Source organism: Lissotriton helveticus, chromosome 1_1 (assembly GCF_964261635.1).
Source record: "Lissotriton helveticus chromosome 1_1, aLisHel1.1, whole genome shotgun sequence".
Lineage (NCBI taxonomy): Eukaryota > Metazoa > Chordata > Amphibia > Caudata > Salamandridae > Lissotriton > Lissotriton helveticus.
Window position 1 is genome coordinate 934,001,619 of NC_136057.1, and position 23,974 is coordinate 934,025,592.

A 23,974-nucleotide genomic window follows, 5' to 3' on the forward strand; every position below is an offset into this window, starting at 1 on the left:
TTGGACTCACCAACACAGACACTGGTGTGGGCTGCTTTGTGCTGGGCCTCTATAGAAGCTACAAGATGCACACCTATTAATACATAAGTGCATCTCCCATGGCACCAGTGTTGATGTGCTGTACTCTTACAGCTTTGTTATAACAAAGGAAACTTCGTACAAGTGTTCAAATGTTCAAAAAAAATCTGTATTTCAATCACTTTTCTGTTTTCATAAATGTTGCAACAATCCTTTTAGTTCCAATGTATTTCAGTGTTTACACACACCTTCATCAGGGAACGTCTACAAGTAAACAAAAATATACATTGTATCAATTCTTCGTGAAATTCATGTTCATTAACGCGCTGTTAACCGTCTCTACTAATCTAGCATTTGAAGCGTGTTCAATCCCCCTTAAAACTAAATGGGTCAGCGTGCGTTCTACTAATGTGTTCAGGTGATCAGAGTCGACCCCAAATTCATTTATGTGTGTGCTCTCAACTGGATTATCTCGACTCGTTTCACTGAGAGTAGTTACGTTAAATGTCTCATTTAACCAACTATCAACGGATGGGGTCCCCTTCTCTGTTGCCGCGTTAAGGTTACTCTTAGCTTGTCTAAATCCGCCATTGCTCACCTTAGTTGCTGAAAAATGTATCCCGCTACGCTATGCGGGGTCCTGCTGCTGTTGCGCTCTCACTGCTGTGAAAAGTAAACTGACGCCGCGTGCCTGACGCATGCCCTGTGAGTTAAACTGGCGTTTTTTTTATATGAAAGAAAACGCGTTTTTTTAAAAGAGCAATCGAAACAACTTTAACATTCAATGACTCCTCAACTAGAAACATATTAAACGTCGAGGTTAATCAGGACTCCTAGTCATGTTCCTCACATGCGTGCTAATACTGCTATTAACGAGTATTGATCTTATTTACATATTGTGATAAAGTACAAATAATCAAAGATAGCATGTAAATTCGGTTCTGTCATTTAAACCATTTGGCTTAAGGCTGCTAAGATAATAAATCCAATGATTTTCTCTCTTCAATAGGTTTTTTTTGTTCATGGCCCCTTCTTTTCTCGGTATCACTTCCAAAACGCAGGCTCTCAATTGGTTCAAGTTGTGGCGTTTCTCTGCGAAATGTGTCGCTACAGTGGATTTAGATGAGTGAGTTCTGATGTTACTTTTATGTTCGGTTAATCTCCCTTTCAGTTTTCTTTCCGTGTGTCCCACGTAGACGCATCCACAAGGGCATTTCAATAAATATACCACATTGGTGGTGTCGCATGTAGCGTTGACTTTAAGGGGTATTTTGTGTCCTTTCATGGGGTGACTAATGTTCGACCCCTTTATGATGTTGTGACAATTCGCACAATTTAAGCATGGGACAGTTCCTTTATATGTCCGGTGCTGGGTTGCCTGTTTGGATTTCTTCAAAAGTTCACCAATGTTTTTTCCTCTCGAGTGTGCGAATAAGGGCTCTTGATCAAATATACCATTAAAGTCTGATTCCATTTTTACTATTTGCCAATTCTTATGTATGATTCTTTTAAATTGAGTACTCACGTTGGAAAATTTGCTAACACATGTTATGCGTTGGGCTTTAGTGGATGCCTTATAAGTCAATAATTCTTGTCTGGTTTTCGTTAGTGCCCTAGCCATGGATTTATGAATCATCTCCTCTGGATAGCCTCTTGTGGAAAACCTGTTCGCCATGGTTTGTAGTTGTTCTTGGCATGCGTTATCCTCGGAGACCACTCTCCTAACCCTGAGAAATTGTGTGTACGGAAGGTGGTTTTTCAATGATGGAGGGTGATGACTTGTATACTGTAACAGATTGTTTCTATCTGTAGGTTTACAATATAGGTTTGTTGTGATGGTAGCATTGTTTAATGTGATTTCTACATCAAGATATTGGATGGTGGTGTCATTGATGTTCCATGTGAATTTAATTCTGTCGTTTCTTTCATCCAGGATTTTCAGTTGTTCTTCCAATGATTCCTGTGTGCCTTTCCATATGATGAACATGTCATCAATAAATCTCATGTATGCTAACAGATGTGTAGCCCACTCTTGGTTGTTGTAAATGTGTTCCTCTTCAAAAGATCCCATAAATAGATTTGCGTACGCCGGTGCGGCGCAATTTCCCATGGCCGTTCCATTGAGTTGGATGAACCAGCGTTTATCATAGGTGAAATAACTGTTCATGAGGGTAAATTGCATCAATTCCATCAAGAAGATTTGCAAGTTTTCTGGATAGGTGCTATGTAGTAAAGCTTTTTCGATGGCTTCTAAGCCTTCTCTATGAGGTATGGCTGTGTATAGCGTTTTAACGTCTATAGTGGCCAAAATGCAGCCTTCTTCCATTTTCACTCCTTGTAACTTTACCAAGAAATCTGTTGTGTCTTTGATGTAAGATAAGTTTTTGATTACCAGTGGTTGTAAATGTTTATCTATGAATTTCCCCACTGGTTCGTGGATACTCATTTTGGTGGATACGATTGGGCGACATGGGGGGTTTTGTAGATCTTTGTGTACCTTCGGTACTAGGTACATGGTCGGGCTCTTGGGATTCTCCTGCGTTAAGTATCTTTTGGTTTTTTCATTGATTGTGCCTTTTTCTGTAGCTTGATTCAGGATCACTTGTAGGGTTTTACGGATTTCCTCTGTTGGATCTTGGTCAATCTCCATATATGTGTGGATATCTCCTAGATGTGTGTTTATTGCTTTTTCGTAGAACTCCTTGTTCATTATAACAAGTGCCCCTCCCTTGTCTGCTTTTTGACATATGATTTGTTCATTATTCGCTATGCTTTCAATTGCTCCAAACTCCTTTTTAGACATATTTGGATTTTTAACCCTTTTGTTGGTGTTGATTTTATTGATTTCCTGTTTGCATAGGTTTTCAAAAAGATCGATCGTCTTATGTGATGTTGGTGGCATATAAGTACTTGGAGTCTTTAATCCTTTCAATTCATTTCCTTTGGAGGTGGTTTTTCAGTCATCACGTTCTCAAAGAAGTGTCTCAATCTCATTTTACGTGTAAGTTTAAAGAGGCTCACCTCTAGTTCTAATTGGTTGGTGTGTGAGCTCGGTACAAATGATAATCCTCGTTGTAAAGTGTTTATCTGGAACTCATTGAACTTCTGATCCGAGATGTTTAACACTAGATTCTCAATCGTTTTTAATGTTGTTTCTTTCTGTCTTTCCTGGTCGTGGCATTTCTCGTTTGTGGCTGATTTGTTTCTTTTGTTTTTGTTGCGTCCCCTCCTGGGTCTTCTATTTCTGAGTGGCCTGAGCCTAAAAAAGGCTCCGATGTCGTCGGTTTCTCTGTGGGTATGTTTTTTGTAGATTCTTTAGTGGATTTTCCTTTGTCTGTTCTATCACTTTCCGTTGATGAAGTGTCTGTATGAGACGTGTATTGTTTAGTTTGCCGCCTTCTGGCGTATACTTCTGCCCATGTGTAAACTTTGGCGGTGCACGACCCTTTTCCAGAACGCTTGCCTCTATAGAAGCTCCCATATTTCCCAAGTGCTATACCTTCCCTGCTGGATTCCAGGAGTCAAGCACAAGACAGGTCACCTTACATTGCTCCTTCTAGAAAGAAGCACCAACTTTTATCACAGCTAAATTCTATCACTAGATCCCTGCCAAAGCCCCAAGCTCTTCTCTGGAGCACCTCCTCTCCGTTCCCAACTTCCACAGCAATCACTTTAACAGGCGAGCCTTCTCCATCCTGGCTTTGAAGCCTTGGAGCCTCTTCCACCATACACATTCACAACATTTCCAATCACCTGCCTTTTGCTAGACTCTATAAACAATGGTTTTTCCTGTGGGATCTACCCAATCACAGCACCTGTTATATCCCCATCCTTGCACTCAGCACCGAGAGACCGCCAGTGAGTGTCCCAATAAAATAGCAGCAATTATGATAATGGCAATGACACAAAAACCAACAATAATACAAAAAGCAGCAACAACACTAATAATAAAATAATAATTGCATGGGAGGGTTCTGCAAGAGGTAACATTGGATATATTAATGCCATGTTTTTATACGGCATTCACTATCAACCTCTTGCCAATCTTTGATACTGAGCACACTCATGATACCTTTGCCCAGCTACAGGATATTCATTTTATTGACCTGGGAAGGGTGTCAGGTATGGCTGGCTATTCTGAACTGTGCACATGAGATGCATTGGTTACGTACAGGTAACTGCAGCAGCTGAGCAAACCTGCTAAGTTATTTTAATGGGCGTTTTATCATTAGTTACATGCTTGTCAGCTTCAAATGTGTTTGAAGACCGACATTTTGTTTAGGACATCATGGCGTCTGCAGCATTGTTTGGTGAGCGGCGGATATATAGCGTTCTGCCCTTGCTCAAGAGCAAGGATTTGCATTTATTAAGGCAATGGAGTCGAAGATTGAGCCAGAATCACAAGAAGGGGGGAGTCCTTCACCGCTTTAATGTACATTACGCAGGCCATTCCTTCGGTCACCGCTCCCAGCCCTCGGGTTAGCATGGAGATGAAAGATTATCACGAGGGCAGGGATGTGTGTAGGACAGCATGGCTTGTGGGTCTCGCAGAAGGTGGAGAGGCAAAGTCGATAATTGAAGCATGCAGCACTCCTAATCTCCTGGATAAACCGACTGCTGGAAGCGAGTCTCTCTCTTCCAGGCACGGGGACAGGAGCGCACTGCTCAAGGCGCCTCTTCCGACCAGTTAAGGAGCCCGCCAGGGTGTTAAGAGAGATACAAGTGGCATTCCGTGTCTGCGTGACCTTTACAACAATCTGAATGGAGGAGGGCTTCTACTGCAAGTACCACAGTGCACCCAGATACCGTCAGATCAGTTGCCTGGAGTCCAAGGGGTAGAGGAAGGAGCACCCTAAAAAATGACAGCACATGCAGAGAGTGAAGGAGGTGGCTAGTACAACTCTAGAGCGCCATCCGTAAGACCATAAGATATGACAAGAGTCATCATCTCAATAGCAAGGTTATACCGATGTACATTGAGTATTATGTGCTGTAAGTGCAGTTAATATAGCCTTACAACCCGCTGCTGAGGGCTATACCGGTTGTTAAATGCCCTGAACCCTATAACGAGGGTGAGGGCCTTTAACAACAGGTATAGCACGAGGCAAAAGAGCAATATGGCTATGTTCTAAATAAAAAAAGGGAGAAACACAAACATTGGAATGTTGGAGGTCCCGGCTTATACTGGCCATTATAAGCCTGAAGCCATGTTGTGAGCAAAGATACATTGACCCGAGTACAAGTGTATAAAAACACTTTATTTGAATCTCGTACATTTGATGTGGTTGACTATTCCATCCATGTACATGTCATTATTGGCTATTCCACACCTAATGCAATGTTTGTCCTCATTGTCTATTCCACTTCAAATGTAATTTAATGAAATATGTTTATTTCAAATTATTTTAAAGAGAGAAGATGTGTTGTATTTTCTAATGTGCTTTGTTCTTTAAGTAGAGCATTCCAACGCCCAGGTTCTAGCGTTGCCATGCTGAATGACATAGGTGCATACCTGACCATTCAGATGTCTGTTGGCTGGAGAGGGATCACAAACATTGTTCTTCTGCACCTGGAATAAAGTGTTTTTATACACTTGTACTCAGGTCAGTGCATCTTTGCTCACAACAGATAAACAAATTGCATGAAATTACTTTTGAAGTGGAATAGACAATGAGAACAAACATTGCATTAGGTGTGGAATAGCCAATAATGACAAAATACATGGATAGAATAGTCAACCACAGCAAATGTACAAGATTCACTATGCTAATCCATTGTGCTGTGCACGCGTGGGTTTGTATCCCATCCTTGTCGCCATCTGTTGTGAGCAAAGATACACTGGCCCAAATACAAGTGTATAAAAACACTTTATTCCAGGCGAAGAAGAACAACGATGGCGATCCCTCTCAAGCCAGCAGACAACTGACTGGTCAGTAATGCACCTATGCCATTCAGCATGGCAACGTTAGAACCTTGGCGTTGGAATGCTCTACTTAAAGGACAAAGCAAATTAGAAAATACAACAAGCCACTTCATTGTCTTCAATGGAGCTCTCAACACTCCAGTGTTCGAATATACATCATTTCCCACCTGGATGAATGAAATAATGCTATTAGCAATATCTTCCCTAATTCTGTATCACAATCACATCCAAATGCCTACTGACCATGGCCGGTTGTGTGTTGCTGTCTCTTCTCTTCTCTTCTTCATGCCTCTAACCTGCACCACAAACACCAATGGAAAGCTTACAATACAGGTACAAACATTGGTTCATTCCTGATTGAGTGTGCCAATCACTGCATTCCAACAAGGGTGTTTATCAATGGTTATAAGAATATTAGAATGTTGAGAGCTCCACTGAAGATAATGAGAAGGCTAAAGGCCACTAATGGCTTGTACAGACCTTCTGTACCAACACTATAATATTTGTGTTTGCTTCAGCCTTTTTTATTTAAAAAGTCTACCTTCAGTGGATGGTGGAATGCTCCAAAAGCATTATAGCTCTTGTGCCCTCCACTACATCTGTTGTTAAAGTCCCTCTTCCTCACTGTAGGGCTTCGCTGGAATTGCCACGGTGACTCCCACATTAGTGGGATCTAGTTGAGAATTTCAAGCTTGCTTTAGACCTTGCTCGTATGCTGGATTTAACATTATGTGGTATGGCTAGTAGCTCACTTTTCAAGTCACCTAAATTACATTACCTCTGCATTTTCCAGCTGTTGATAGGAAGATAAAGTGACTGAGCCAAAATCAAATCATCAGGTGGGAATACTGGGATAAGAACCTAGGTCTTCTGAGTCCACAATCAAATGCTTATTCCTCAGCCAGCAGCGTTAGCAGAGTCCAGTAGCATGACTGACGTGTTTATTTCCTCTTGACGGGGATCAGAGGATGTACTAGTCATGGACGGCCAGAAATGAGGTATAGGATGTCTTTGCTGAGATGTGTTCAGATTTGAATGTGAGAACAGGGAATCGGCGAGCACTCTGCGTAACTTAAGAGTAATTTCCAATCATATCCTTTGAAATTTCAGCATCACCGGTTCTTGCAACCTTGTGAATGAAACACGCTCAATCAGAGAACACAACATAAACCAACAAGGCCTACCTTTGCTTTGAGGAGGATTCTGGCTTCTGTCTCGCAGGACGTTAATCTGGTAGACGGCTCCGTAAGGCTCAAATAATTCCTTAAGTTCTTTCTCTGACCAGGACCTTGGGATCTGTCCAACAAACATCTTGATGGCATCTGGATCAGGCTGGTCCGAGTGGTCTAAAGCTCCGTTCATTTTGTTAGCTGTGCCGTTACTGTACAGGACAAAGAAGGACAACAAGGTGAGAAGGAAGCATTGACAGGTCAACAAATAAAAGTCTACATAGGCATGGACCTAGAATGAGGTTTAGGAAAATAGGTCTTTCCTTAGACAAGTATGAGTTTGCAAACTTTGTTTTGGTACGTATTACGTAAGAGCATACATGGAGGCAGCAGCTCTTCTGAATGCCTGGAGGGAACATTCCAGCCAAAACGTGGTTACTACTAACACGTTGAGGCTTCATTACATTACTTCTGTAAAGAGGCCTGTGGTGCATTAGCAGTGGTAAGGCAGATCAAGCGTCATTATGAAGGCACATGAAAGGCTTGGACAGCGGTCAGATTACTAATGCATGAGACCGGCCATGAGGCTTGCAGGCGGCGTGAGGCGCCATGTGTGGACCAAATTATTCGGGGATTACTCACACAGAAAAAAACACTCCGGCTATGTAGGAGGGGCTACACACTCACTGCCCACTCTCATACAAGAAGTCCTCCTATCTCGGGGTTACTGTCGGCTGCCGGGGCAGAACTGAGGACAAAGCAACCCCACAACCTGAGATTTGTCAGGCAGTGTGGAGCTGCTCTTTAACACGTTACAGCGACACGGGAAAGAATTACGACACTTTCGGCCTCTTTTACACATTGGAAACAGCTATTTACTTACATTCGTCTTCCAGATTTCAGTGTCTTGCGCCAGACAGTGGTTTGGCTCAGGTCACAAAAAGTTTGGGAAAACGTTCTCTCATGTGTTCACTTATCAGACCCTTTCACTAGACAGCTACATTCATACTTGCGGGAGCCCCACGAGGGTGGAGCGTGAAACGCTGGATCCAACTGTCAAACGATGCAACATAAAAAACACGCTCACACGGAAGGGCTCCAATGCAGTAAACCCTTTATTGTTAATACCGAAAAGACGCGTTTTGGCCAAAGGCTCTGATCACATGATCAAAGCCTTTGGCCAAAAAGCGAAATGGGCTCTTGTTTTACTGCTAAACATCAATTTAATGTGGAGTTGAAAAGACCCCGACTTATCAGAATATTTGCAAAAATCCCCAAAAGTGTCGGTTTTATGTTTTGGTAGAATTGCAAAAGTATTTCTCCTTTTTAACATTTTAAGCCTGAATACAATAAATACCAGAGCAGATAAGGTCCCTTGGAGGGTCTATGCACTTTAGAGATTGCAACAGATGCAGCACCGATTTTATCTACCTCAGACATACTTCAACAACGAAGTTACATTTGCCATTCACTGACCTCGAAACAGATCTCTGCAGTAGGCGCATTATCCAAACGAGCTAAATTACTACACAATCTGGCAGACAATTCCATTTGATTGACTGGGCCTTGGAGCCGATGATCATTGTGTAATGTTATTAAAGAGGAAATATTTGAACTGTGGACACCAGAGAGCAAACTATATTAAAATAGTCGACACCTTTATTGAAAAGTAAGGCTTCTACATTAAAATGAAGAGCTTGCATTGCCCCTGACTTCACCTTTTTTATTTTTCGCAGGAACAGAGGGAATAACATATTGTTGAGATGATATATTACTTACATTGCACTACAACACAGCTGCCAAATTACTCTCGGGCCCGCGTAAGGCTGGGCCCAAGGTACAGAAAAGGAAAGCAAGTGATAGGTTAGAAAATGTCCGACCTGAACCGCTTGGGGGGCGGTGGGGGGTGTAAGTGACATGGAAGTCAGCATCCCAATAACAATTCAGCCAGAAAAGTCCCCTGGTGGTTACTGTCGGAGAGCAGACGATGATTTATGAAAAAGCAAATTAAAGCATAGGGCGAGCGGGCTCTGACTGAAGCGGGAGCAGGGCGTTCCAGTCTCAGGGCAATTGAGTTGAGCGGACTCACAGGCGACCTGGCACGTCATCTCTAATCACTGGAAACGAATCCTTTTTATAGTAAAGGTAGTCTGGGTCCAGCAGGATTGCCGGGATAGGCTAGCCACATTCAAAGTATCCCCTCTCAATTTGTACCAATCAAGACCGTAACAATCTAGCGCGCGTTTGTGTGTCCCAACGGCTCAAGAGGTCCTACAGAAGGAACTGGAGATGGTCTGGAATTCACGCTCTCTAAGCAGAGCCACTGCGTCTCCTTCCTGCAGTAAATAAGCGTGATGAGAGCAAACGGTGCCACAAAGCTGCACTCCATGTAAGGTGGTCAATCAGTAATGGAAGTGTCTTGGTTTGGGGAATTAAGCCATTGGTATCTGATTTGCAGATCATTTGAGACCGTTTCACGGATGATACAAACGGGTGGTCCCACGTCTTACACACTGTGGGTTTGTGATCAATTTATTGTTTGATTGGCAGATCTGCTACACACATGGCTTGAAGAAGAAAGCATCTTTGGAAAGAAAAAAACCACAGTTCGCTCATACTTCTTATCTACATATGCAGACTAGTCCATACTGGGAGTTTGCTAGATCAAAGCCTAGCTCTGAATGGACAGCAGGCTTTGACTAGGGTAGTGTCATTCATCGGGATATCACAATATGGTAGCGATCTAGGAGTTTTGTGACATTTATTGAATTCATTGACCTCTGTGCATGGCCATAGAACTTTCCCTTGAAGAAAAAGCACCCTATAAAATTAGCAGTTATAGAGACATGGCTGCAATTATCCCAGCTCTTGTGCACTCACTGTGGCACAGCCCTGTTTGAATTTGAATGCTACAAAAATGTGATGACTCACAAAGTACTGCCTAGTGGTGGATCTGATGCCTATGGTGGGTGCCCACTGTGATTCTTGCAATGCTTTTCTTAGGGCAGTAAGTATTACACAACAAAAGGCGGTAGCCCCGCTTCCACATCTGCATGTGTAATAAACGACCCCTTAAGGACTTTATGGTGAGACTCGTTAAATTTTAAAGAAAATTTTAAAATGCTTTTATTGCGCTTGCAGGGATGCCTAGACTGGGAGCCACCTCACAACCAGCAATGTCCGTTTTGTACTAATTCTGCCACTGCTCAGGGGTTTGGGAAGAAGTAATAGAATATATTAATGGAATAACCTTAGGGGGATATCACGCAAAGTACCCCCGCTTTGCCTCCTAGGGGATACCCTAATCCTAAAAATAAGAAAACTACTAGTAGTTTTACTGATTTAGGCAAAACGAGAATTGACTATACACTGGAAATAAGTGCATGATCCTCAAATTACTAGATGGCATAAAGAAATGGTTAAATGGGCAAGTTTGGAGAGTGCTGTGTTGTTTCATGACATAAAAAGAGGACGAGGGAAAATTGAAAGGGGTAAAGCGTGGGAACGCCTGGTGGGTAGTCTGTTGGCCCCAGAAGCAGACACAGATTTCTTGAATAGCTCCCTGAGTCATCGTGGGTAAAGGAGGGAAGTCTAGTTGAATACTGATAAATTGGGTGATAATGGGTACTGCTGTGATATGCTGGTCCAGGTGGTATATTTTGACACTTTATTTATGATGGCTTTTCTTGATTAGTGGTAACTGTGGGTGGGGGATTTATGTTATAGTTTCATTGTACTAATTTTAGTAGACCCAAGCTATGTACGGAACATACAGTATTTGGAATATGCTTAAATGGTTGTGAATGCATGTCATGTGAGATATATTGATATCACTTTTGATCTGGAAGTTATAATTATCTGGATGGTTCTCCTTTTTAACCCATATTTGAATCTATTTATTATAATTATCTTTGAACCTTTTTTAAAGCAAATTACTTTATATGTAGTGTGCTTCATTTGCGATCTGTATTATATGCCTGTCACTATTGCACTAAGGTCTATTTAATGAAACTAATACAAATTATTTAAACTAACTGCACTGCTCTTTGCAGGTGTTCCTCCTACATATCGAGAAGGGAATATCGTGGGACCTTATTATCATAGACATACTATGAAGAGACAAAACATTGACGGTAACTATGGATATATTTTCTATACCTAACACCACATATATATATCACGAAACTATATATGGGTGCACGTGTGCAGTTAAGAATAGTAAATCTATATGCACTTATCTTTCTATATTTTGTCTATGCTTTTATGGTACCACGATATCCCTAAGCTCAGCATTCAATGATACAATCCTCTCTGCAGCACATTCAAGAAGAGAACTAGTTTCAATAAAATATTAAATTTGAGCAGTTTGTGTGAAACACTAAATTAATTTAAAAAAAATTATAAAAGGAGGAAATCTGTACTGCACCAGTCCCTCTAACCAAAGCGCACAGGACTGGGTTCTGAGAATAATTATCAGCCATAATTAGGCTTTAGAAGACATCATGCTAGCTTTTTTTCTGTTTCTAAGGCAGCTGACTACTTAATATTAAGAGAACTTATTACTGATGCGCTGCGTCTTTAATTAGCCATATTTGGAGCAGAGTGCACTTCTCTCCCGCGCAGTAAGAGAAATTCATTAACTTTAATGGTGGTTTTTATTTGATTACACCTACACAGACATACCTTGTGACGGCCTGGAAGTGGAGTTAAAATTACTGCGCATCGCTTAAGATTCAGTTCAGGCAATATCATCCGCTTCCTTAACAACAACAGGAGCTTATCTCGGCAGATTCTAATTACTCATTAAACAGGTTGCACTAAATTTCATTTAGTCAAGAATCAGACCATCCTTCTCCACTTATCTGCAGTAGAAGTGGTCCTCGCGCATGGTTCCTCAGGCGGTCTGTGGCATTTGCGTCTTGTACGGATGTCTCTGGCAGATCAGCTGTTTTCTGAACAGGTTTACTTGTATCCGTGGAAAGTACATTTAGGGGCCATAGCGCCAACTGCAGCTTCTAAAAGCATGGTGCCTAGGCAAATATATTTCTTCCCTCGTAGCCTTCACTTATCTCCTTTGGCATCTTTCGAACCTATGGGTCATGGTGCCTACATACTAGCGAGCTGGCCAACCTCACTATTAGCTATAATTCTCCTGATCTTCAATGGTCCTTATTGCCTCCACTGGACTTCGGTAGCCTTGACAACAGAGAATGCCAATAAGAGTGGTGCTTCCATGATGTTCCTCCAACGCCTTTATTGCCATGTTGTTATCACTCAGCAGTGTTTCAAAGCATCAGCATGTCATAGCTCAGGTCCTCTGAGTGACCCACCTACAACAGTCGCAAAGGTGAAGTACTGCTTAGGCATTCGCCTCGTAGGCATAGGACATTGTTGCAACAACAGAAGATCCTTTATTTTGTCCCATGACACAATGATCTGGGATGATGTTCGTCTGTTGTATATCATAAATCTTAGTATTCCAAAAATTAAAGGGAGCACCAGAGAATGAAAAACAAGTCATCCTTTCCTTGACCTTCATAACGAACCATCACCAAGAACATGGTCTCTAGACTGTTACTTTCTCGGCAGAGGCCCGATTCAGATTTGATACCATTCAGAAGACGTGATTACATACTCTGTTCCATCATCCAAATTCTTCGTGCTTTCTCACTGAGGAGGACTCCCAGCCACATTGTAGCTCCCTCACCATATTAAATCACAGAGGATAACTTGTTTGAATGCTGGCCCATTCTCACCCTGAGAAGTCTAGGCGTTCTCATCAACTGTAGAAGAGGAGAAGGACTGGGCCTAAAGGAGGGCGCATCTGCGGAGTCCAACTCATTTACAGAGGATCCAGAGCAAATCTAGAGATTCAGTGGCTTTTACTGTGCCTGGCATCAGCCTGGCCCTCTGGCCATCATACAACCTGAGTTTGTCAAATTTCTCAGCTCTGCATCCCAAATTTGCACGTGGAATAAGAATTGAAGGGATGGGGTCTAGGTGGCATTTTAAAAAAATATATATTCTAAATCTTGCTTAAACATGATTTCAGTGATGAAACAAAAGTTTCCTCTTTGAGCAATTGTCCCTCGGCCCTCCCACTAATGTAAGGGAGCCTTTTTTGGATTCCAAATAGATAGGACTAAAACCCCATTGTTCTGCCTTTCTGCCCTCTTGATCGTGGTGAATACCAGACAGAACCCGTATTGACAACAAAGAAGCCATGGACTTTCTCCTTGCAAAATGGTGGCTTCTAAAGCGAGTATGCCATTGCCTTAGTATTCTCACCTAAACTCCTACAGGAAGCCATGTTCTTTTTCAGTTCTTTCGGAGGCTACATCTGGCTCTTTGAGTGCAGATGATCATTTGTTTATGTGTCTGTCTTATTGCCTTTTCCAAACACTGCCAGATGGAGCCTTTCAAAATCAAATACATTTCAGATTAATTCACTTCTGGACCCACTCCAGCTTCATGGCTGCTTTGCAGCAGCACCTCAATTGATTTAGAGTCATGATCATGAACTTAATGCGCTCTAGTTTTCGAAAGAAATGAAGGAAATGAAAGCACATCGGCAGCCGTGTGAATTATTTCGATAGCAAACGTAGTGTGCAAATACCACACAACATAATCCTTCTGGGGAGGGGGACAGGTAAGGTCAGAGGTATGAGCACATGGTAGGAAATGCAGAGATCCACCTCTTGCTTCCACCAAACAGAAGTTAGGAGAAAACCAAATACACCCAGAAAAATAACAATCTACTAGGGGGGACACTACTGGGGCTAACTGTCAGAGGTATGGAATCTGGAGATAACCTCAAAGATTGAGCTGGGTAGAGCACCTACCACCAAGAGTAGCAATCAAGGAGGAGGGGTCAAAATATTTTGCACATTTGTACAGTTGTCTGTTGACTGTCTTTGTAAGTACCAGCGATGAAACACAGACACAATCCCTAACCTCAGCCAGGCGCTCACTAACGTGTGCAGTTAAAAGGAAAATAAAACTGGAGGTGGAATGATGCAGATGAGTTATGCCGGAATAAAGAGATGGGCACCTTTAGTGCAAGCAAATGCTGTTGGGATGTGAATGATGCTGAGACATTTCTTCAACTTTTAGTGTAGTAGAAGGACAAGGAGTATCAGCTCAGGCATATCTAGCTACTCAAAAGAGCTTCATGCTTGATGTGCAGCCGACTACGCCTCGGTTATTTTATAAGTCAGATGTTGGTACAAACTTTCACGTTTGGGCACCATTTTTGCACAGTGCTCTCCTCAGTCCACAGCAGTGTGCACAGAATAAGTGACCGGCTACACCAAGATAAAACAGCACATGGAGTTATCTGTATTTGTCAGACATTCACTGGAAATCTGCAGACACAGCAAATTAGGCAACAATTATCTGTTAGTTTGCACACTATGTCTGGAGCAGATATGTGGTAATGAATGCCTTGCGGCCAATCATTTATGTCTAATGGCTTATGTGTATCTGCTGCCAATGCATAATTGGCCTAGTGTGCGCAGGTATTTTTCAAGGAAGTACTAAAGCTGCTGAGACCAAGTCTTCAGTCAGATATATACTACACAGCCAAGCATGGTTATTGTATGTTAAATGCATATAGACTCTATTGAAGACTGTAGATCTGCAAGCATGCAGAGAAATCTCAATGCAGCACTTGTTAGATGAAAAACACCTGGTTATAAATGTACACAACAGGGTCCACAACAGACCCCACGTGAAATACAAAGTGCACTGTCACTCAGAGCCTCTTGGCACCACCATGACACAGAGGAACACAAATAAACAACAATGACGTGACAGGCATCCACTCTCTACAGGCTGTCAAGCCAGAAGTCTGCAACAATTAACGCTTAAATCATATAGCTGAAGGGTCCAAACACAGGGTGCCAGAAAAGAGCAGCACTTGAATAGCAGAGACACAACACTCAGGGTACTAAGGATGGAGAAACACCAATGGTATCTGATGGGGTGTAGCCTCAGGTCTCTCCTAGTGAGAAGACCAGGCCCGTATTAATCATAATCGAGCGAACAATGTAAAGGACCTTAATCATACTTTGTTTTCAAACTGGTCAGTATCATGTGTGGAACAACGGTGTCACAGGCCCTTTGTGACGACCATTTTCAAGGCTTTACAGCTTCTTTGCTCGATATTGAGGGACAGCTAAAAAAAGTGGCACAGTCTGATTTAGAGATTACCAATGCTGAAGTGGAATGTACTTTTTGGTGATAATTGAAGCAAGGTATAAACCTTTGAAGTGATCTTAAATGACAGTAGTTAGCTTTTAGTGAGGCTGCTCCTTGAGAAACCATCCAAAGAACTGAAGTAAAACAGACTCCTGAATTATTTGTGGTTTCAAAAGCACTGGTCACGATCGCATTGAAAAAGGCTAGATGGGATCACACCCAAAACTCAGACTGCCCAATATTTCAGGGATTAAGAAGTTGAGTGGACCGGAATTCCCAGATGGAATTCTGCTCTGCTCATTCATGAGTTGGCTGTTATTACCGCACCCAGATTTACCAGGTGCAGGAACAATGGACAGATTCGACCAGTCGGAAAATCCCACCAGTAACATAATCTTGGGAACGAACTGCCCAGACTCGTTTTTCTACCTCCAACACCACCTTCAGGTATGGCACAGGAGAATGTAATGCTCCATTCTGTCAGACTATAGTCTCAGCTTTTCTGTCCCACCCTCCCAAAAATCTTCCCTCATCTCTTGCCCTCCAGCAGCTCCACCAGCTCACATTTACCATCTGTTGCAAGCAGGTGGTAAACGTGAGTGATAATCCTCAAGAGAAGAGGAGTATTTTGTGGAATTCTAGTGTGTAAAACGAGTTGCACCTAGTTATTCCCCAATCCATAGAAATTGTATTAATACAAAGCACTTACTAATCCAGACAAAGCATTGAAAACAAACTAATTTTAATGGCACAGTATTGTTGGGGTGTGCCGCACGGTACCAGTTGTACAGGTGCTAATTTGACACCCCTAATGCCGGACTGGCAGTAATGGGTGCTAAGGTAACTCTGGTGATTAATGTACCTGCGGGAGAGATGGGAGATTTGTCCAGTGGCAGTTTTGACCAATCCATGGCGGAGCAGGGAATTTATATGCCTGCTTCAAAGAACGTGTACCATCCATATTAAAGAACAATATTTTATGTGCATAGCTCAGTGGGATACTGCTTCTGTCACAGATTCTTTTGTTGCTGTGCAATTCCTAATTTACATTTGTAATTTAATCCTGGGTTTGTGCTTCTCAACACCAAGCACTCTTAAAAAGTGCCTACCCCTATGGATGGCATGTGCCTCCTACACCTAGTAGTCCCCTTTGCCTTATGTAACATTTTCTATACACTGATTTGCACATGTATAATGTATAGTCTCTTTATGTGTGTGTGATGTAAAGTGCCTCAACACCCATCACTGGTATGGGAGGTGTTATAAAACAATAAAATACATGTGAGAGGGGGGCTACGGAGAGATGAGAGGCCCTGTTGGAGGACGAGGCAACAAAGATCGTTGTATCCTGGTATGCAGTAAGGTCATCATTTATTATGCTTTAAAAGCTAATACAACTGAATATATACTGACAAACTTGTTTAAGAAATCATCATTTTCCCCAAAATTTCCTTAGGGGGAAAGCCTCTTAAATCACCCATTTGTAGTGGTCACGCTCGCTGGCTGTACTTGCTAAGCACCGTATGGGGGCTGGTCTGACAAAACTTGTCATGGCTGCTTTGGGTTCCCGGTCCAGCTCTGGCCACCCCACCATTACCATGCCACTCATAATTAGGGACATAGTAGGAAAAGCATAACTACAATTCCCAGCTGATGAAGCACATAGGAATGTATGAAGGCACCACACACAACATAGGGTCCCTTGCGAACACTGCTGCACCTAAATGAACACAAACACCAGATTAATTGCTTGTGCAAAACTGAGGCCAAGGATAACTGTGGCTGGAAGAGTAGTTTCCTCTCTGTCAGTTAAAGGTGTACCTTAATTTCTCTTTTCCCCACAGAAAAGGGGCGTAGAAAGCAGGGTGGCACAGACCCAATAAGGCGACACAACAAAACCCTCACAACTGCTCAGGATTTGCCCTTAGGAGTTGGAACCAGAACTCGCCGCGGTTAAAAAAAGGTTCTTGGTTCCTGCGAGGATGCACATCCTTCTGACCTAGATAAATCGCTAGTCCTCGAACTGTGGCGGCGGTGCCAGTCACATTCCTTGGCAGGTTGTAGTTGAAAAACAGGGCCCGGAACAGTAATTTGTAATTATGCATTGCCTCTTAATGGACTTCAATTAACTCTAACTGCCTATTTCCAATACGAGAAGGGATAGAAATGTGGTCAATTTAGGATTGTTTTTGGCACGAGCATCTTGCATATTGCAGAGAGATAATGTAATTTAAATAATACATCTGCTGCTCATTACACGTCTCCTTTGCGTGCCGTATGCAGCGCGCAAAAAGTAGAGGAAAGCTATCTGCTATTAGCAGAGAAGGGGCGCCATTTTTAAGGAGTCTAACGTTTACACACATTTATACTCAAATCTAGACACACACACACATATATGCATTTTTAGGCAAACATAACGGCACGTTCATGGCAATGCGAGTCTCACAACCTGTCAATCTGAGTGGATGCCTTTATTATCTCACTTGTTTCAGTTGCAATTGGAGTTTCCATGGAGACGCAGCAGCCAGTTCTAGAAATTATAAGATAAATGTCAGGCAGTGATCACAGTGTTAATGAAGCTTCATTGACAAGCAGCTCCATGCTTCCAATAATAAGCCTGCTTTCATTAGCATATGTGTAGCCTGTGCGAAGTGGGGCATGGTGAGGAGTGGCGCGGGGGAGGCGGGCGCAGGATGAGAGGTAGGGGATGGATTTAGAGATTAAAAAAAAAAAACACGTATGCATATATGCCTATGCACGTGAATATTTTTTACGTATATTTGCTCTGCTCACTGCTGACTTTCAGTCCAGTGATGTGCGTGTTGGCATGTGACCGCACAGGTCGCCCAAAAAAGACGACGGGGCAGTAATCAATGGGGTACAACTTTTACAAATATTACGCAGTGCTTCAGCATTCCTAAAAGCTCATACCCCATTGCCAGGTATCCCTGATCATCCACTGAAAGGAAGTTGGCAGAGTCCGGCTTAATTTCGCAAATGTCCCTACACACCAAAGTACAAAAATATGGCACTCTTGCCTCAGCAGAACCCAGTTAAGAGAAGCACAGATTTCTATCTGCCATTTCTTAATATGAGAGTAGGGTTGCATTAAATCACGGAGGAACGGGACTGCGATGAAAATAAAAAACACTCGAGTGACATAATGTATGTGTGTTAATTTTTCTGCACAGTTGTTCTAAGCAAAGTGCTATTGGCCACATTTTTTCACTGCTATTGCATATGTATATTGGATTTTCAGGGTTATCATTCTTCATTATCATGTTGAAACTTAACATCCACCTATCAGGGAAAAACAAACCTGAAAATTGACCTTTGAGCAATTTACAAGCAGTATACCTATGGGTCATTCTGATTGATAGTCAGCAAGCAATCAGAATATTGCCAACACATGGTCTATCTGGTTAGTTAGAAAGGTCCATGTGTTAGGACTATTTAATGGTTAGGACCATTCTAATTGACTGCTAATGGCCAATTAAATCCCTCTGGGCTGCCCTCGCCTCCGAGGATCACAGTTTCCAGCCAGGTGAGGTTCTGACAAGTCTTTATTTTGTGTTAGCGTAAGAAAACCTCCAGATTTTTCTACTAAATTTGTAAAACAGATGTAGGTAGTTTTTTTTCCTCCCCCGGTTTTGCTCTGCGGGCACATTTTTAAAAAGGATGGATTTTCAGGTCTAATAGCAAATGTTAAAACAGAAAAAAGTCTGTATACTGGTCATATATACAGCATCGATCAAACAGAAAAATAGCCTTGTTGATAAACCTTAGATTACAGGCTTTAAGTTAAAGCTTCCCTCTTTATCACAGCATAGTCTGTTCTAAAGAACCCATGTCACAGCAACAGTTTTTGCCCAGGGTGCATGAGGGATAAATACTGTCTTTCCAGACCCTGCCTTCCGGCTTATCAATACAGCCATCCCATTACCAGTACAAAACAAGCATTTGCAATGCAATAGGTCTCGCAGTTGTTAGAGTTAGAGCCATTGGCATTGTAAATGGCAATGCCTTTTATTTATGTGTTGGTTTTTAAAACGTAAATAAAAGGCATTGTCAATTACAATGTCAATAGTTTAAACTCTCGCAAATGTGAGACCTATTGTATTGCAAATGCTTGTTTTCTCATCCTGACACTCACTACGGCTCTTCGGCTCTGTCTGCAACTTCTCCAGATCAGATATGTTGTAGGGACCACGGTGTCAAAGGTGAGAGTATTGTCTTATAACTAGGAAGCTGGGTACTTTGTATAAGAATGTAAGTTAGGCCCCGCGCTTCCTTGACCTTCTGGTATAGGTTGGACAAGAAACAGCTGACACAGATGGTAATAGTTTGATTTAGCCAGACACTTGATTACATAATTATTACACAAAGCCGAGTGGTCCTTATCCTCGCACAGGATGTGTGTTCTCTACAAGCCACAGCCGCTTATGAGGTCTGTGTTGGCAAGACTGCTGTTCAAGGACTGTTGGTGTCATGAACCATGCCTGCAACCCCGACTCACCTTTGACCCGAGACACTCCCCTTCATGCAGAAACGCAGGGGTTGCGTTTGTGTTTTTCGCCGCCTATGAGGTCTGTGTTGGCAAGACTGCTGTTCAAGGACTGTTGGTGTCATGAACCATGCCTGCAACCCCGACTCACCTTTGACCCGAGACACTCCTCTTCATGCAATAACGCAGGGGTTGTGTTTGTGTTTTTCGACTTCTCTTTTGCGAACAATACGCTAGATGTACTACTATTTGTTATCGGCGAACAGAAAGTTATTTTCCACAAAAGAAAGCTCACGAAATCAATATTTAAGGTTGGTAACAGCGACTGGTCACAATCATGGGGATAGTGAACTACAAGAGTCCCCAGATAACTGTGGCCGGTTTTAAATAAAAACAAGGTTTGTGTGGCAGAAAATGCAGCCGGAATCCCACCGCGCACGCACCGGAAGTCAGGCAATGTCGCCTGTGACGGGGGCGGGGCCGCGTCTGGACCGGAAGAGGAGGCAGGCGGAGTAAATGCGTATCGCGGCCCGGGGCTCCTGTGAGCGGTGGAGAGCCCCGGGGCCGCCAGCAGGAGGTTGCTCAAGTGTTGCAAGGCTCCCTTGACCAAGAGGGAGGCCCGGGAAACGAGCTGGCAAGAGCCGCAGCGTGAACTTTGCGGAGGGGGCACGAGGTACATGCACGGTGCCTGCCCCTGCCGCGTGCTGAGGGCGGAGTCCCCCGAGATTGGCCCGGTAAGTTAAAAAGGGCTGAGGGGGTATTGGTGCACTTGTGTGTGTGTGTATGTGTGCGGGGGGGGGGGGGTCGGTGCACTCATGTGTGTGTGCGCGCGTGTGTGTATGTGTGCGGGGGTGTGTGTCTGTATGTGCGTGCGTGCATGGGCGCTCGTGTGTGTGTCTGTGTGTATGCGCATGCGTGTGTGGTGTTTGCCACTGTTTGCAATCAGTTGCCACACTGACTACTGCTTGTGCCTTTGCTGTCCACTAGTCCTTGCCTACCATCTGTTCTTTGTATGTACCTTCTGTCCCTCTGCTGTCTACTAGTCCTTGCCTACCATCTGTTCTTTGTATGTACGTTTGTTCCCTGCTTATGCTTCAATAGTATGCTTATGCCACTGCTTTCTACTTCTGCCGCTATTCAATGCATAACTTGTGACGCTATTCAATGCATGTCTCGATGTTCTCTGCTTGTGCCTCTATTCCATGCTTGTATCTCCATTCTATACTTGCTTGTGCCTCTGCTGTCCACTAGTCCTTGCTTACCATCTGTTCCTTGTATGTACCTTTGTCTCCTGCTTATGCTTTTATTGTATACTTGTGCCACTGTTTTCTACTTCTGCAGCTATTCAATGCATGTCTCTATATTCTCTACTTATCTTCATTCTATGCTTCTATTGTATGCTTGTGCCACTATTCGCAATCAGTTGCCACACTGACCACTGCTTGTGCCTCTGCTGTCCACTAATGTTCTTTGTATGTACCTTTTTTCCCTGCTTATGCTTCAATACTATGCTTGTGCCACTGTTTTCTACTTGTGCCGCTATTCAATGCATGACTTATGCCACTCTTCAATGCATGTCTCTATGTTCTCTGCTCGTGCCTCTATTCCATGCTTCTGCTTGTGCCTCTATTCCATGCTTGTATCTCCATTCTATGCTTGCTTGTGCCTCTGCTGTCCCTCTACTGTCCACTAGTCCTTGCCTACCATCTGTTCTTTGTATGTACCTTTGTTCCCTGCTTATGCTTCAATAGTATGCTTATGCCACTGTTTTCTACTTGTGCCGCTATTCAATGCATGACTTGTGCCGCTATTCAATGCATGTCTCTATGTTCTCTGCTTCTGCTTCTGCATTTTATTAAACAACGTGTCATCTTAAAGCACATCTCTCTTCTCTGCCTCTGCACACATTAAAGCACGTGTTTTAAAGCAAACACGCAGCATTTTCTCAAATAACGTCACACTATATGACTCCGTCTTTATAAACGACGTCACCATTTAGCTGCTTTCGGAACACCTTACGATATAGAGCATTTTCGATCATGCCATGAAACACGCTGCTTTTTATTAAAGAACAGACCCTTTAGGCAAACACGCAGCATTTCCTTAAACAACATCGCTGATGTCCTGAAACACGCTGCTTTCGGAACACCTTACAATATGGTGCATTTTCGATCATGCCATGAAACACGCTGCTTAAAAGAAACTGAATTCGGAACACCTTACGATATGGAGCATTTTCGATCATGCCATGAAACACGCTGCTTAAAAGAAACTGAAAGGTACACTTTTAACCGCACTCTAAACGCGCATTGCCACACTCTAAACGTGCATTGCAAGAAACTTGCAACAAAGTCAATTGAGCGCTCGTACTTGTGCGCGTGCCAGTTGCAAATCGCCTCCAAGGAGATGCGCGCGGACAGGATTGTCTCCTGGAAAGCAGACACGCAGACAAAAGGTCTCTGGCGAGAACGCGCTTCCGCGCGCTTAGCCGAGACCTAAAAACTGTGTAGAGAAGCCTAGTCCTACGAATGAACATATAACAAGAAATACGTGTAACTGTCAGGAAAGGGTGGAAAGGTCCCTTAACCAAGTTGTGTCTTATTTTCACAATAAAAAATATTTTGCCATGAATTACTGTCTCCATTTTGAAATATTGGTCTTTTTATAGAATATTTTAAAGCTTTATAAGCCTTAGTAAATTATAAAACATTCTAGCGATTGTACTGTGATCTATCATTCTTCGTGTACCTCACTGAAGCGACAAGGGATCTTTGGACTGAATGTTTGTTAAAAAAACAACAATTGCTAAAAGGGAACTTGAAGGTAACCATGCCAGACTTTTCATTGTTTAGGAAGCTAGTGGATCATGTGAGAACTGTTTCATGCCACCATAATGTAGTGCTTCTGGATGCATGTAATGCTGCAGTCTAATTGTCATCATAACTATGGCTCTTAAACTGAACAGCCAGGGATCTAACCAGGCTACTGCAGCCCCTGCGGCGCCAGGTGGAAGCATTCACATGCTCACCTCCTTCACTAGGCCCTCATTCAGGCCAATATCAATGTATATCTGTGAGATATAGTAGACACAGCGGCCCCTCCAGAGACTTTTTAAGGCATGGGCAACGTGGATGCTGCCCACGGTCCTCACCTTTCAAGGGGCCCACTGGGAAAGGGAGCTTTCTCTTTAGCACACTTCTGTGCATTTTTGTATCTTAACCTGTAATGTACGAGTCAACAATGTTAGGTGGCATAGAGATTGAATTAGAAAAATAATGGATAATAAAATTGCCCCGACCCCCCTAAATCCTTAAGATGACATTGGGCCTCTCATAACATTCTGTAGGGCGGCCCTATCATTTAGTCATATATCACTGTGTACAGCTGTTAGAAACCAAGAGTACAAAGTGAAGAGACAGGGCAACCGACCATCGTGTGCCACAGGCTGCCCCAGCAAATCTCTGACCTGTAGGAACCTTGCTCTGCTTGGATGGATGTCTAGCAATGCCTCTCCGTATCAGTGGTGGGTGTCATCATTGAACTTCAGACCTAACACATTAAATAAAGATTTGGCAGATAAATCATGCGATCTCCTGCACAGTGCGAGCATCTCAAGAAGTCATGGTTTTTAATTTGCACTGTGCTAGATTTATTCATTTGTTTATAATTTGAACAACACAATTACAAGTACCAACATCAAAGGAAACAGACTTCTAGACTGGCAGCGGTCAGAGTTTGTACAATGCATATATATTATTCTATGCTTAACATGCTTATAAGTCACAGCATAGTTTTCATAGAAGTTATTTGATTAGATGCATATGCGACCTTGTTTTTATTAATCTATCAAGATGTGTAAAGATTATCGTAAATATTTTTAAGACAAGTGCTTCACTATTGAAATATTGAGGAAAGAATAAAATAAATAAAAATGCTTCTAGTACATCTACACTTGAAAGTCTGAGTTTGTGCAATACTACTTTTAATCTCAATACATTTTCTTCCTTATGCATGTATACCCCTTCTATGTAGTTATGTATCTATATATTTATTATTTTACCCCTACTGTAGAAGAAGAAATAAGTAAATACATGAGAAAATTATAAATGGGTACCCTTTTTATGCAGTTTTGTATCTAGAAATATATTACTGTCCTACTTT

General features: G+C 42.6%; 1 protein-coding gene across 24 annotated transcripts in view; it reads right to left on the bottom strand.

The window, feature by feature from the left end:
• CELF2 (CUGBP Elav-like family member 2) overlaps window positions 1-23,974 on the bottom strand; it is a 1,322,506-nt gene that overhangs the window by 379,863 nt on the left and 918,669 nt on the right. For all 24 annotated transcript variants that reach the window (XM_078676914.1, XM_078676806.1, XM_078676874.1 and 21 more), the window contains one exon: window positions 7,126-7,322. In XM_078676914.1, the coding sequence (XP_078533040.1) occupies window positions 7,126-7,303 (178 nt within the window). In that variant the 5' untranslated portion in view covers window positions 7,304-7,322. The remainder of the gene's footprint in view (window positions 1-7,125; window positions 7,323-23,974) is intronic.